We start from the raw sequence: 16263 nt of genomic DNA on the forward strand, positions 1-16263 counted from the left end.
CCGGGGGTTACACACTACACAAGCTGACAACAACTCTGTCACCCAACGACTCTACAAACCACGTTTTGTCACAAAAACACACGCGAGAATTGGAACGGGAATGACACAAAACAATATGTGAAACAGGAGTTGTTTATTTTATAATGGATGTTGGGAAGAAATTAGCGCTGCAAGCTGTTTGCTCGATTAAAAATGTTTCTCCATTTATTGTGTCCAAACTTTTCTTTAAGCCATGTTGCTGCTGTTGTTTTTCTTCCAGTGACCGCAACCCATTCCTTGCTCTCTCATTGGCTGTAGCTCATCGCGACACCTGACACCACGTGATGTCGAGTCAGCCGACCGGTCCAGATATTTGGCATGCTAGATATTTGTTTGCCTTCGACGAGGTGTCGGCGACGCATCAGCGAGCCTCTTTGATGCGTCGTTGTGTAGTTCACACATAAAGATTGCCGAGCGCCGATCACCCGCTGATTTTCCCCGATCACAGCCCGACCTGTCGGCAAGCTCGTTAACTTGCAAATCGGACTGGATTTGTAAAGAAGAATGAAAGTGAAAAAGTGAAAGTGACGTGACATGTGGCCAAGTATGGTTACCCATACTAGGAATTAGGGCTCTGCATTTTAACCCATCCTAAGTGCACACACACCCGGAGCAGTGGGCAGCCATTTATGCTGCGGCGCCCGGGGAGCAGTTGGGGGTTTGGTGCCTTGCTCAAGGGCACCTCAGTCGTGGTATCGAAGGTGGAGAGAGTGCTGTACATTCACTCCCCCCACCTACAATCCCTGCCGGTACGAGACTCGAACCCGCAACCTTTGGGTTACGAGTCCGAATGTCGGAAGATTTTGATATAAGCCAAGAGGAGACTAGTTTTTCTTTGCTAAAGTAAGGAAACTTTGCTTCCTTTGCTCCTGTAAACAAACGTTGGTTTTCACGAGACTCACCGGCGCATGCGTAACGCCGACATTACGTCATCCGCCCGGAGCTGCTTCCAGTGTACAACTGTTGGCGCAGGCTAGATTAAAGTGATTATTACGTTTTGAATATGGATATTTTTCTTACAAAAACGCATCGATTCGTTACAGGAGGCCTTTGTTCACCCCCCGGAGCCGTGTGAGGCACTTTTTATTATGGATGGATGCTCTTTATTTCACGTCTTTTGGACTGATGAACTGCAACACCCGCTGAGTGCCATTAAACAGCTTGGAAGATCAAAGACAATTTTTAATATAACTCCGATTGGATTCATCTGAAAGAAGGAAGTCATATACACCTAGGATGGATTGAGGGTGAGTAAAAATTGGGCTAATTTTCATTTTTGGGTGAACTATCCCTTTAAATTGATTATAAATGAAATAACAATTAGTTTGTTCCATCGACCAGCTAAAAACCACAAATATGGGGGATGCAATGATACCTTTTCGTATAACATTTCATACAACAAACCTAATTTGTTATTGTATTATCGACTGTCTTGGGTCAAGGCATTGAGGAAATTGTTTCCTGTCTATTCTGAGTTATGAATCTCTGCTAGTTTTTGTGTTTGACATATGAAGACCTTTTTTCGATTAAATTAAGCCGTGTGGCCACTATAGGATTTATAATTTCCAGTTTAATGTGCGCGCTGGTCCCAAAAGGAAAGACGACGAGGGAAAAAAAAGCAGCTGTAACTGAAATAGGCTTCAGATTGAACTAATTAAATATGAATATAGATCATTGTGTGTGTGTGGAACAGAGCCTTAACGTGATCTACACTGCCTCCATGTCACTAAAATACAACATAACTTTTAACAACTTTTGTTCAAGACAGGTAAAAAGTTTAAGCTTATCATCATGCTCTTGATCCGTTATTAACAATAGTGTACAAATTATCGATGTTTGCAGCATTTACAGGAGTCACTTATTGCCAACAGCTTAACGTCCTTAATAGTCTGATTATGTGATACTTGCAGCTAGAATTCTTCGGTATGCACGCAACACCCCTACGCCACACATTGGTTCAATCCACATGCGGTGTTGAAGCCTTGACTCAAGTATAGTGTGTTTTTAGATGAAGACGGTTTCAGGTGGACAGAACAATTGCGCTCGACAGCCAAAAGCAAAGCAATCCTGCACTTCTGCAGCATCTTCGTATTGCTTTTGTAATTAAGGGTGAGTAATAAGAGCTTTAGTAGACATTTTCTGTGTGCAAAGTGTAAATAACGCTAGGTTAAGTGTGCTGCATTGTCGACATTTACCGAGATACATGGACTGTATGTTGTCCATATGCATTTCAAAATAAGTGAAAAAATAAATGTTATTTACAGTCGTCCTTTCCTATAGGATGTAAAGCTCTGAGAAAATATTTGGGTGCCCTTTAAGTGAAGTGTGGAAACAACGTTTTTAATGCAGCACCTTTAAAGCCTTTGGGATTTAAATGTCATGATTAAAAGGCATATATCAGAAAAAAAAATGAAGGAGGCAGTTTCTGTTCCCAGTGGATGCAGGAACATTTGATTGTGCCCGTGTCGCGAAGCCAGAAGTAAACACCCGTTATTTTACGTTCATGATCGCTCTCGCTTTAATTTCTGAAATGTGTTGATTTGAACTTGGCAGGTTTGAAGTAGGTTGTTGTTGAAGTGAGATGTTTTCAGCACACTACTGAACGACAGCTTTCAGGGGATGTTGCTGCTGCTAGTCGCGCACTCTTTCTTAGAAATCAGCGATTGATGCTTCAGCACCGCGCGAGACCCTCATTTGAGTGACAAGCGCTTGAATCAGAGAGTTTGCACTCATGCTGGGGCATTGATTTACATAAAGCTCCGCTTTTATGCAGAGAATAAATATAATTTCTTGCCACAAAGAACATAAAATAGCAAGAGGAATAATCTCATGTCGCTAACAGTCGGTCCAACCACGTTTTAAAACATAAAATGTCACTAACTTAACGTAAAGGGAATAATGTGTCAATAATGAGCGAGTGATGAGATCTGCATTTTAATGTTATTATGTGGCGCATTTGACGCATGTCTCGCTGAACTATTGTCGTTCGTTCACAACAGCTCGCTTTAGTGTAAATCCATTGACTGAATCTCTCTCTCTCTCTCTCTCTCTCTCTCTCTCTCTCTCTCTCTCTCTCAGTAGGTTTATTGGCATGGTAAAACCATTCTCTCTGTTTGTATGCAGTAACCTCCTCTCATTAGAACAAGTATAATTAGAAATGTAATGTTATCATTGTGTATTAATTGTGGACTGTTATTGCTGCTTACTGTTTTGACAAACAAAACACTATCCTATTACACAGTAGTTCTGTTCAATGGCTGTCATAATTGCCCTCATTAAGTACTTTTGGTTTATCTAGACACCGCAGACCAATCATATAATGCATTTGCATAATTTTATAACAATTAAAAAAATCACTAGGCAGTTTATTCTCACTAGGTTTGTATTGTGTCTGTTGTGTCTTGTTTCTTTAACCTTGTATAAGTACAGCTTGCCATTACTAGGTCTCTTCATCTGCTAAAACACTTTAAAGTCACCATGAAATCAAAATGGAAAATTCTTATTTTTTAATGGAATACTGTAGTGTTATTATAAATCATTTATCCATGCACTTCATTCTTTTTTTTTTTAATTCATGTGCCCTAGTAATCGTTAATCAGAAACGTTAACCTCCCCTCCCCCTCAAAACGACTCATCTTCTCTTCCGGTCACGAGCTATGGTGCAAGGGCGGAGCTAGTAACGTGAGGGGTAAACGCTGGGATAAACGATAAGCTGATGCTTCACTTTATAGCACTGACACCAGTCATGAGGGAGTACGTTACCCCTAAACATTGAAAAGATATTAGGATATTATGACAACATTACTGTTAGGACATCGCAAACTAATTTTTTTCATAAATATGACTTAACCTGATGGAGGACGCGCTCAGTCAGTCAAGCAGTCTCTCTCTCTCTCTCTCTCGCTGTTTTGGCATGTTTTGTGCCGTTGATTGTCAGCGTCATCCTTAATAAATAAAACATTTATTCATGCTTGGGTGAATCCAGTGGCGAGAAATCCCCCACCACTAACTGCAAACTGGCATTCAGATCTGCCTCCATTTTGTTAGCAACGCCCCAGCTTCCAACGATCCAATCAATTCCCGAACGACGAAATCAAGTCCCACCCTCTCATTTCAGATGCCGTTTCACTCGGATATACATCACAGTAGAGAAGAAAAGACAATCGCAACTTCCGTTTCATGCCGACTTTAAGTCCTTGTCGTACTGGTTTTGTTGGTCTGTAGGCTGGTTTCTCAGTCAGACCATCTCAGAAAAATTTCTCAAAACTCCTATAAAATGGCAAGAGGACCCACTAAAATCATCAAACCTTGTTTAAGCATGTTTAAGCTTTCTTTTCAGCAGGGTCTGGGTATCTATGGACATGGACAATTAAATGTACATGATAATATCCAGTGTAACACATCCATGAGTCAAATTGCACTGAAAAATGTGCTTCATGTGGTAACACCTAAATTTACCCATTTTATTCAAGTCAGATATATTAGATTTTATTTATTCAAAATAGCATGCACTACACTGATTGCAGAGACAACCCCCTGCAGCAGCTTGTGGTTATGTGCTGTGCTCGAGAGCACGATATTGACAGCACAGGATTGTGATCTCTGTAACTATTCAGTTCCTGCGTCACCTTACTTGGAAATTAACCTTGTGGAACCTTAACCATTTATCTGCAGCCACCCTGGGAACCAGCTCCTTGTCTTTCTATTTAGGTTGAAAAGCTAAATGTTGTTGTCAAATAAGGTTCAAAACATTGAAGTACTTAAGAAAAGTTTATGCAGGTTAATTGCTTGAGTTTATCACCCCGAGGACATTGTTAAATATTGAGCTAGACTAACAGAATTGAACAATCCATTAAAGAGTTCCAAGAGCATGCCTTATGTTTAAAAGAGTATTTCAAAGTATATTGGTACATATATTCTCTTGTCTCTTCTGTCTCTTTCTGTTAGGGATAGTTCACTCAAATATGAATATTATGTCATCATTGTGTTCTAGAAGACTAAAAGTCACACAGGTTCGAAACAAAATGATGGTGAGTAAATGATGACAGAATTTTCATTTGAGTGGACTATCCCTTTAATATCTTACTGTTTATTTCTGTCTCTGTCATGTGGCATGTTAAGTAAATAAGGCTCAAAAACTCTAAAACACAACAGAATGCTTTTTATCCTCTGAAGCTCGTATAGTCACAAAAAGCCAGAAATAAACTCTTATTTCATCTCACTCTTGTGGGAATGGCTATAAATGACAGGTGTCTTTATCTCAGCGTGTGTGTCCAGTGCCCTGGTTGATTTGCTGAGGGGAAGTTGTAAGAGATGATTAGTTGAACACCACCAAAGACAATATGCTGAGGGCTTTTCTTGCCACTGATTATATGTTTAGATGCATGTGTGTCCAATTTCATGGCTTTGGGCACAAGCTAATAAAGGAGATGGAGGCGAAGGAGAGCAGGGAAAGATTTAAAGATGACATGAAGAGATGCAGAGAGAGAAGGAAGATGAAAGTGGGCAAAATGATAGGTAAAAATGATGAATATTATCAAAAATAAGTGTAGGCAATTTTAGCAAGCCACTATGACGGACGTTTTTGATGTATATCTTAGATCTTTTCCATAAATTTCACTTTCTCCTTAGAGTGACTTTGTCATACCAACAGCGTAAACGGAGCTCAGCAGCACTGAGAGAAAATGAGCGGGAATCTGTAATCAGTGTTCCTCTGTGCTTGTGTGTGGTAATGAGCCTGTCGAGTGTGGACATTGTGTGTTTCCTCTCAGTTCCTCCTGACAAGACAGACTCCAGACTTACTGATGAGCATGCTGGGTAATGATATGCACTATGGGCAATCAGAGGTACATTAATCAACAAGAAATGTCTGTTGACACCCCAGTACCCTTTTGTCAGCAATCCCATTTATTTTCTATTTTTATGCTTTGTCTCTTTTCAGCCAAAAGAAAACAAGTATGATATTTGTGTTAGTTTAATTCTTTTCAAACAGAGGGCAAGCACACACAGCAATCAACAGGACAGAAAACTCGAACCTCTCATTGTTGTCATCACTGATACGATAGCTTATAATATTCCCTTCGCTGTTGTGCTGCTGACAGGTATTTGATGTTTTGATGACTCTACCACTGAGCTCTCTTGACAAGCATGCTGGCCTTTGTACCCCTAATTGAGTTTTGAAGGCCAACAGAGGTTCGATTTTGACACACATAAACCAGGAACTAATGAAAATCAAAGCCTTTTGGCTCTTTGACAGTCTCTGGTACAGCTACTTTTGAGTGTAGATGGCTGTGCTTTTGGGATAAAGATGCTTCTTCCTGTGGGATAGATCTTTTCCAGCTGACATTATTGCAAGAAAGTCAATATGAAGTCAGGCAGTCAGTTGAGGTCTCCAGTGTAACTTCAATTGCTACAAATAACTGAACCGAATCTGTTTCACAAGCACTTAGAACAAATTACATCTAACCCAATGGAGGATTTAAAACCTCAAGGACTCCATGGACCGAATTACAGACAAAAAAATAATAAAAGAGCCAATTTATTATTAAGTCGAGTCAAATTAATAAAGAATGAGCTTTAAATCATGTTCCCTGTCAGGTTTGTATTGTACAGATGACTTGAGCGGTTAAAAAAGGAGTAAGTCATATCATAAAAAGTCAGGAAATCTGAGCACAAAGAAGGAAGCCCATTCCATAGCCTAGAGATGTTTTCTATTTCAGGTGGTGGCTAAATGAGACGATTTTGTGGGATGAACTATGAAATGTATTTATGCCCTTTTTTCTTGTGTTATAGGATGGAGGATGGCTTCTCACACCTTCAGATGTGTGTCCTGAGAACCTCTAAATTGCCGAAGGCTATAAACTGAAAATGATTATCAATGTGTTCAATCATAATGTCATCTATAATCAGTATGGCAGCACTTTAAAACGCCTACTTTTTCAGTGACCAGCATACAGAACTGTGAGCTAAAGGACAATAAGCTCACAAATTGCAGTGCCAAGAACACATGACGCCCACTCAGAAAATGAACTCTTGCAAATATTTTCAAATGAATGAACTTGAAAACATCCAACAAGAAAACCATGCCTGGCCTAAAAAACAGTAAAAAATTCACCCACTCTGACAGGGACATTTATTTTCACCTTGTCCTCTAATGAGAGCCAGATATCTATTTGCATACCGTTACATGCTGCCATGACTCAACCCAACGTTACAGATCTCTCGGCTAATATCTCCGGAGGATCCGAATCGGGTAATCTGTACCGTCCATTTTCTGTGTTCAGTGTTCTCACGCTCACTTTGCTGGCCATGCTAGTGGTGGCCACCTTTGTATGGAACCTTCTGGTTTTGGTGACCATCCTGAGGGTGCGCACCTTCCATCGTGTTCCCCACAACCTGGTTGCCTCCATGGCCATCTCTGATGTGATGGTTGCAGGACTGGTAATGCCGCTCAGTCTGGTTAGGGAGCTCTACGGTCGGCGTTGGATTCTGGGTCGGGCCCTGTGTCAGGTCTGGATCTCCTGCGATGTGCTCTGCTGCACAGCCAGTATCTGGAATGTGACGGCCATTGCCCTAGATCGCTACTGGTCCATCACACGCCACCTGGAGTACACGTTGAAGACACGTAAACGAATCTCCAATGTGATGATCGGCCTCACATGGCTGCTCTCTTCTGTTATCTCGCTTTCGCCACTCTTCGGTTGGGGTGAGACATACTCGGAAGACAGCCTGGCTTGTCAAGTAAGCCAGGAGCCATCTTACACAGTCTTCTCCACCTTTGGAGCCTTTTACCTGCCCCTCTGTGTGGTGCTCTTTGTCTACTGGAAGATTTACAAGGCTGCCAAGTTCCGCATTGGCTCTCGCAAGACCAACACCATCACACCCATGGCTGAGGTCATAGAGGTAAAAAATAAAATGAAGATTATATAAGACTATATATACAGTGGAAAGAAGTTTGTGAACCCTTTGAAATATCTGTATTTCTTCATCTACTGCTCACAAAATGTGGTAATCTTTGATTAACTAGAGATAAACATAATCTGACAAAAGTAATAACACACAAATAATTGGGTTTTTTTCACACTTTTATTGAATGCATTGAGTAATTATTTACAGTGCAGGGTGGGGAAAGTAAATGAAACCTTGAATTTAGTAACTTGTAGATCCTCCTTTAGCAGCAAAACCTCCACCAAACATTTTTTTGTAGCTGCTTATAGGACTTTTGACTGGTTTTGGACCATTCCTCCCCACAAATCTGTTTCAGTTCAGTATCCATGTTTCTGTGTTGTTTTGATAGCACAGCCCTCTTTTAGGTCATGCCACAGAATCGTAATCGGCTCAAGGTCAGGACCCAGGCATCTTCTTCTTTTTCAGCCATTCTTTAGTTGGTGCTACTTATATGATTTGTCATTGTCTTGTTGCATCACCCAGCCTGTTTGAAGATTGAAGTCATTAGCGGCTGTCCTGATATTCTCCTATAATGTCTTGATACACATTATAATTCATTGTTCTCTTAATGATTGCAAAGTTTCTACACCCTGAGGCAGCAAAGCAGCATTAAACCATGATGCTCTGTCCACCATGCTTTACAGTTTAGATAAGGTTTTGGAGCTGGTGTTCCAATTTTTCAGAGAGCATTTTCCCAAAAGTCTTGTTGAACAAATACAAAGTTCTGTCATGAAACTCTAGATGGTGCAGGTTGATAGCTTCTAATTCAGTCTGACATAATCGGATCATTATTCACATGGCGCAGCTGATCGGTTCTAGTTGCATCAGCAGCCAATGAGCTTTCTGCCCAAGATTCAAATACTTGGCCAGTGCTTGCTGTAGCATTTGCTGCGCACGTCAGAAACCCTCTCCTTCCCCAGCTCCACCTGTATAGATCTGCTACTGGGCGATTCATGTATGATATATATGGGGGTTGTTTCATATATGTTATATGGGCAACAGCAGTATTTCACAGCAACATGTACAGCAGGTAAAATAAGTATTGAACACGTCACCATTTTTCTCAGTAAATATATTTCTAAAGGTGCAGTTGACATGAAATTTTAACCAGATGTCGGTAACAACCCAAGTAATCCATACATAAAGAAAACAAAACAAATAAATTCAGAAATTAAGTTCTGTGTAATAAAGTGGAATGACATATAGGAAAAAGTATTGAACACATGAAGAAAGGGAGATGCAAAAAGGCATGGAAAGCCAATACACCAGCAGAAATCTATCAGTAATTAGAAAGCAATCCTGCCCCTAGTCAGTGGAAATTAATATTAGCTGGTTTAGTCCCAACTGATGGCCTATAAAAAGGTGTCTCATTATAAACGTGTCACACAAGAAACATTTCATGATGGGTAAAAGCAAAGAGCTCTCTCAAGACCTTCACAACCTTATTGTTGCAAAACATACTGATGGCATTGGTTACAGAAGGATTTCTATACTTCTGAATGTTCCAATGAGCACTGTTGGGGCCATAATCCGGAAGTGGAACGAATATAATTTCACCATAAACCGGCCATGACCAGATGCTCCTCGCAAGATTTCGGACAGAGCAGTGAAAAAATTATCAGAAGAGTTTTCTAAGAGCCAAGGACCACTTGTGGAGATCTTCAGAAAGACCTGGAATTAGCAGGTACAATTGTTTCAAAGAAAACAATAAGTAATGCACCGCCGTGGCCTGTATGCACGCTCACCATGCTCACCACGCAAGGCTCTATTGCTGAAGAAAAAGCATGATGAAGCTAATAAAGCTGCTAGAATGGCCCAGCCAATCACCTGACTTTAATCCAATAGAAAATCTATGGAAAGAACTACAGATCAGAGTTCACAGAAGAGGCCCACAGAACCTTCAATATTTGAAGACTGTTTGTGTGGAGGAATGGGCCAAAAACACACCGACTAGTTTCTCCATACAGGAGGTGTCTTGAAGCTGTCATTACCAAAAAAGACTTTTGTACAAAGTAATTAATAAATTCCAGTAAGCGTGTTCAATACTTTTCCCCCTGTGTCATTCCATTTTATTACACAGAAATTAATTTCTGAACTTATTTGTTTTGTTTTCTTTGTATGTATGGATTACTTGGGATGTTACCGACATCTGGTGAAAATTTAATGTCAACAGCACCTTTAGAAATATATTTAATGAGAAAAATGGTGACATGTTCAATACTTATTTTACCCGCTGTACTGTATATGTATTGGCAATAGCAAGTCTCGATACTTGCTCTGTCGAATCGGAAACATAGCAGATCTATTCCGCCAAGACCAAACACATTAAGATTGTCATGTACATTACCATGCTAAACTCGCCGAGAGTTGTCATGACAGAACTAAGTTGTCTTGGTTAAACATCAGACATGCCTCAATTATTATTGGCAGCAGTGGCTTCCCTAGTGTTATCCTTTAAGGAACACCATTCTTGTTCAGTTTTTTTTTTTTTTGTGATAGTGGACACTTGAACAAAAACTTCTACAGTTTGTAGAGTTTTCGGAGAGTCTTTTGCTGTTACTCTTGGGTTCTTTTTCAACTTTAGGGATTGCCCGTTTTGTTCTTAGAGTCATCTGCGCAGGATGCCGGCTCCTAGGGAGGGTATCAACGTCCAGACTTTTCTACATTTGTAGACTGACTCTTACTGTGGATTCATTAGCAATACTTTTGTATAGCTTATCCATCTTTTTGCATCTCTGTAATGCCTTTTTAAGCTGTTGGGATCAAGGCATGGTTCACACTAACCAATCTGTTAGTATAAGAGCATATTTGTAAGTAACCAGGCTTTGTATGCCTTTATTTAAAGGCCAGGACACCTGTGTGACCCATAATTTCAATCTCATCTCCTTAACTGACTCCAATTAGCTTTTGGAGAAGTCATAACAGAGTTTCACTGACTTTTTCACTGACAGCCTGCGCTGTCAATGATCACACAATGTCTTCAATACAATGTAAAAGAGTACAACTGGTTGCGTGTTAAAAGAGATTCTATCAGCAATTAATAGAGAAATTCAGATTTTTTTAAAGGGTCCTCTAATGTATTCTTGCCACTGTGTGTATAGATAGATAGATAGATAAATAGATAGAAAAAACTAGATGAGTAAATGATTCAGTGAGCCACTCATTAAAAACTGCTTGTATATGCTCCGGGTAGGTACTTTTTAACAATTATTTATTTATTTACTTAATTTAATCAAGTATATATTATAGTATAGTATTCGAGTTTCTCTGATAAGATGTCAAATGGACAGTTCACACAGGATTGTCAAACCCACTCTCATTCACTGTGTGAATCTGCCATTGAGAGTTAGTGAGGTGTCAAAAAAAAAACATGAAGAGGGCTAAAAAACAGAGAGAATAGAAATGTTTGGGTAACAGTGTGAGATGAAGATCAAACATCGCAGAGCTATTTTCTCAGAAGATAGGCTCAACCCGCAGGAGCTGACACCTGCCCCACATTGACACAGTTCCCGCCCAACACACACATGCCCAGAGTGAGAGAAAAAGGTATAATTAGAAGCAGCTTCTCACTGCTTCCTCACACAGAACAATCATTTGTAAATATTAATTTCTGTACTGGCTTTTTAGATTCCCAGATAATGTTCATGTTCTAATTTTAATGGGCTCTACAATCAGGTTTCAACATAATTACATTTTAGTGATGAAATTTCACATCAAATAACACCACATGACAATATAATTTAAACAACATCCTATCATTAATTTGGCATTCTCCAATTTAAATTCTCCATATATAAAGTTTGGATTAATCACAGTAAAAATCTAGACTGGATGGATGCTCTGTGTCCACCCTCTTTCCTCAAGGGGAAAATCTTAAACTGCAATGTTAAAGTAGACACGCAATTAAAGCCTAATTCCATTTATTGGATTCTTCTTCTGTCTCTCTTTTAATTCTATTCTCTTCCTTTCTTCTCTGTATGGCTCACCTTTTTGTCTTTTCTTTTGTCTGCATTGCTAAATTTATCCACCCTATGTCAGTGTAGTGATGAATAAAAAGTCACAAAGATGACATTTGATAGTAAGAAAGGCAAACTCCATAACAATCCAACCTATATTCTATTTTAAAACATACGTATAGACACAAGGTGTATATATTGTAATATTCTTTTTTAATTTTAACTGATTTTATAATTTGAAATAGAAAAAGTTTTCATTTCTAATATTAAAGAAAATGTACAAAAGAACACCTACAAAAGCAACCAATACAATCAACATTCTCTACATACATTCAATGCAGAGAATTTGATGAGAGAATGTGGCATCTTTGGGGTGTGTCAGATACCAACTGCCACTCCTTTTTCATACAATTTGCATACACATCTTTAGGTTTTATCCAATTATTCTGAAATGTTTTTTCCTCAACCTGTCCACCATCTCTTTTATGTCTTGTTCTACCTTTTGTATGCACTCAAACAGCCTCACACTCTTTCTTTTCATCTGTGTTTTCACATACTTAAGTCCATTATTCTCACTAACGTACACTGATCCAAAAAATCAGTCAATTGCCTCGTTGCCTCCTTTGTCTGTCGAAACGCACAAACAAACACACACACACATATACGCATGTAATTGTGCTTTGTTCTGCCACAGTACTCTGTGCACTCAACTACAGCCTTTCAACAAAAAGCTTCTAAAGCACATTTAAATAATATTTTAAAAACACAAGATGGAATACATAAACCGTGTTCATATAATGTTATACATTTAGAGATTAAAGATATACAGTTAGTTCTGGTCCTCTAATTTGATTGGATAAGCTGCGCTTTAGAGGCATTGATAGTTCATATAACAACACTGGGATGTTTCACTGTTTATCACTCTGCTTGTCTGTTTGCCCCGTTCTAGACTAGAGTATGTGAATGTTATGGAAGTGGAGTAAAGTGGTGCAAGTTTAACACACTGTCATTATGTGCGTTGCTTGGCAACACATCAAGCTTGACGCTTCTTTTGAAACTTTTTTTTGGCACATACAAATCTGTGCTATTGCTTAATTATACATGTTGGTGATTTGCCAACATAGAGAATCATCTAGAATATTACTAAAGACAATTTTCCAAAAGGGTGACTGTGGGGCAATTGAGCCAAATGCTTTGGGCAAGTAGTGTGTGATCCAAACAGTTCAGACTTCTTAGTTGGTCATAGTGAACTTTGTGAGCAAATACAGGAAATCTAAGTCTGTCTTTATTTAGAAACGTCACACCTCTGCTTTCAAGGGAAGATTTGTCACATAACAACTCAAGTTTCACAAAGCTGGGGAAAACTGCTTCGTATTTTACAGCATTAATGCATGTATGTGGAATAGACTGATTGTTTTTCTCCTTACTGTAATTGGGTTTCAGCTCCAGGGGTTTCAGCATTAAATCTATGGTAACTGTGGCATTGCATCGAAAAAAAAAACTGTCTTCTCGACATAGCGAATTCAAATAACTGTTTTTTGAGGGCGGGCCAGAGCAGCTAGTAGGCGGGCATTATGCAAATGTGTAACATGTGCTGCGTTCACAGCATGTCATAATTACCATAATTTCTAGGTGACAACACGTGACTTTCTATTCTGAGCTGTTCACATCCTCAGACTCAGAATTATGTGTTTCTATGTCAGCGCTATCAATGCCTAATTGAATCTGCAGTGGTCACATGGTACAAGTCGGAGCTCTCAGAAAATTTCCAGTTTACTCTTTTACATTTTAATTATGTTGTAATTACACGTTCTACAAGGAGGTGAAGGCTTTTTTCAAGTTGGAATCTTGCAATTACGGTAATTACGACATGGCATGTATGCACCTATAGTGACGTAGCAAAGTCATGGAAATAATGGAAGGACTACAAGCAAGACATTTCAGGCAAGTGTTTTCTGTTGGAGAGATTAACTCCATTTGACATGGACTTTGTGCAGATCGTTTAAATGCAAACTGCTATACACACGCTAAAGGAAAGGTAAAATCGAGAAAAGCCTAGCGGGTGTCCTTTAAAGATCATTGTAGTAAAAATGTGACATCTAGACAGATATGTACAAAAATAATTTTTTACTGCCTTACAAAGTTACACGGCTTCAAAGTGTTTTTGATTACATTTTTAATTATGAGATATGAATTTAACAATTCGTTTTCTATGAATCTGTGCATAGTTGATCCAAACACGTCTGACACAGAACTGATCGCAGAGACTCAATTTTGACAAAATGTGTAGTTGCTGCTTTTTGCCCACCGAGCAACATAAAGTGGATAAGGTTGGTATAGATTGTAGGAAAGCCTAAAAAGTTGCCTGCTATCAGGCAATAATGAACCATTTAAGCTTTAATGTGTTTTAAGAGCAAATTCTTTAGTTTACTTTCAAATAGTTGTGTGCTTCATTAACACTACCAATACATTTCTTCATCGTCCTGTTTGTTTACTGCCAGGTTAAGGAAGCTGAACGACAGCCACAGATGGCCTTCACAGTTCGTCACGCTACTGTATCGTTCCAGACGGATGGCGAGACGTGGCGAGAGCAGAAAGAGAGGAGAGCGGCTCTGATGGTGGGCATCCTGATTGGTGTGTTTGTGCTCTGTTGGATTCCCTTTTTCCTTGCTGAGCTCATCATTCCGCTCTGTTCATGCGACATCCCTCCTGTCTGGAAAAGTGTCTTCCTCTGGCTGGGTTACTCAAACTCCTTCTTTAACCCACTCATCTACACAGCCTTTAACAAGAACTACAACAACGCGTTTAGAAACCTTTTTTCCAGACAGCGATGAGGAACAGAAAGACCAAAATGAAAACCTTTGGGTTTTATGAGTAGAAAGTGAGAAGAACATCAAGAGAAGCCTTCTTCTCAGTTCAGACACAGAAGACACAAAAGCAATGCGCTCGCTCTAACCGTTGTTCCAGGAGGAAAGGGGATTTCCAACACGCATCAAAAAACCTGCAGGCCTGGTGTTCAGATTTTCACCTGCTGGTGATAATATCTGTCTGTGTATGGCTGCTGCTGCTGATGTTTTCATGGTTAGATAAGTTTGGCACTATCTGTTAAGTCATCAGTGCTGAGATAATGCAAGTCTGCTGAACCATCCAAGTGTCCCCTCTAGCAAAACTGAACCACTCATTCGGACACTGAGCAAACTGTCTGTAGTCCTCGTCATTTCTGTGAACTCTTGAGAGAGAAACCTTGGTTGTTTTCCATTGTTCTTGAAGGACATCAAAGCCATTTTTCTTCTGTCAATGAAGACACAAAGTAGGTATATGTACACGTTATGAAAGTCTGGCCTAATTCATATCCTTTCACTCCCTAAATAATGACCTGGCTAAGGAGCAATTTGTATTTCCATCACATTTCCTTTCATTAAACTCATTGTTCCTTAAGAAGAAAGTCGATGTGTAAAAGATGTACAAAGACGAGACATGATTTCAGGTGAGATATGGTGTAATAAAATGAAATGGAAATTTTGAACAAAATAGTTGTTATAAATTACCTAATAAATGCCTTTGTTTCCAGGCAGCACATCTCAGCATTTATGTACATGACCATGAAAGGATTCAGCTTTCCTCTTTGTAAGCTACCATTGTAGCAGAGTAAACTGGAATATGGACATTACATGAAACGAAATGTAAACATGCCTGCAATTCCTTTGTGATGGGAGCTGTGCTGCAAGTGTTAAATAAAAGATATGAATTGATCCGGCGTTCAAGGTTATTGAAGATACAGAATAATTACTCTTTTCATTGGTTATCAATAATCGGAGGTTCAATGTGAAAAGCTCAATGTCTCTCAACACTTCTTTGTCTTTATAAGTGATGGTGAAGGCCTTCTGATTTTGTATTGCCATGTAGAGGCTTGTCCACACATGTCCAGAGCCAAATTTTTTGGTAGCTGATCCTAACTGAAATAGCTTCTTCTATTAGCAAAAATACCTTGCTAACACTAAAATGAATAAGAAGGTCAGTGACAGCTTTGTAATGCCCCTAGCAGTTATCAAATGCTTCCCGTGCATGTGCAGAGAATCACAATAAGTATGAGAGCACTGATCCCACCCCATCTCTTTGAAATACTATCCATGTTTCAAGACTGTCCATCAATTTGTCAGTTCATCCATTATCCATACACTCAGCTTTAGGGCAGCACAAAATTTTACTTTGCATGTGTGTCTATAAGAATAAAATAATGTCTATGGTGAGAGTAGTACTCGAAGGTTGAATAAGGAGAGCCAGATACTGAGAGATGAAAAAGGAAATGGAAAAGCAAAGC

General features: G+C 39.3%; 1 protein-coding gene across 1 annotated transcript; it reads left to right on the forward strand.

Annotated features, from left to right (window-relative positions):
• Nucleotides 1-2004: 2004 nt before the first annotated feature.
• On the forward strand, nt 2005-15694 carry htr5ab (5-hydroxytryptamine (serotonin) receptor 5A, genome duplicate b). Its single transcript, XM_016481356.1, has 4 exons — nt 2005-2148; nt 6832-7941; nt 14444-15429; nt 15514-15694. The coding sequence occupies exons 2-3, from the start codon at nt 7234-7236 to the stop codon at nt 14774-14776; spliced, it is 1041 nt and encodes a 346-aa protein (XP_016336842.1). The 5' UTR covers nt 2005-2148; nt 6832-7233; the 3' UTR covers nt 14777-15429; nt 15514-15694.
• Nucleotides 15695-16263: the final 569 nt, after the last annotated feature.

This window comes from Sinocyclocheilus anshuiensis, unplaced genomic scaffold (genome assembly GCF_001515605.1).
Source record: "Sinocyclocheilus anshuiensis isolate Anshui unplaced genomic scaffold, SAMN03320099.WGS_v1.1 scaffold613, whole genome shotgun sequence".
Lineage (NCBI taxonomy): Eukaryota > Metazoa > Chordata > Actinopteri > Cypriniformes > Cyprinidae > Sinocyclocheilus > Sinocyclocheilus anshuiensis.

Bases quoted from the DNA above. Each gene is read 5' to 3' on its own strand.
- htr5ab (XM_016481356.1), top strand. From the start codon at position 7,234: ATGACTCAACCCAACGTTACAGATCTCTCGGCTAATATCTCCGGAGGA. The intron at 7,942-14,443 runs GTAAAAAATAAA...GTTTACTGCCAG, and splicing joins CCATGGCTGAGGTCATAGAG to GTTAAGGAAGCTGAACGACA.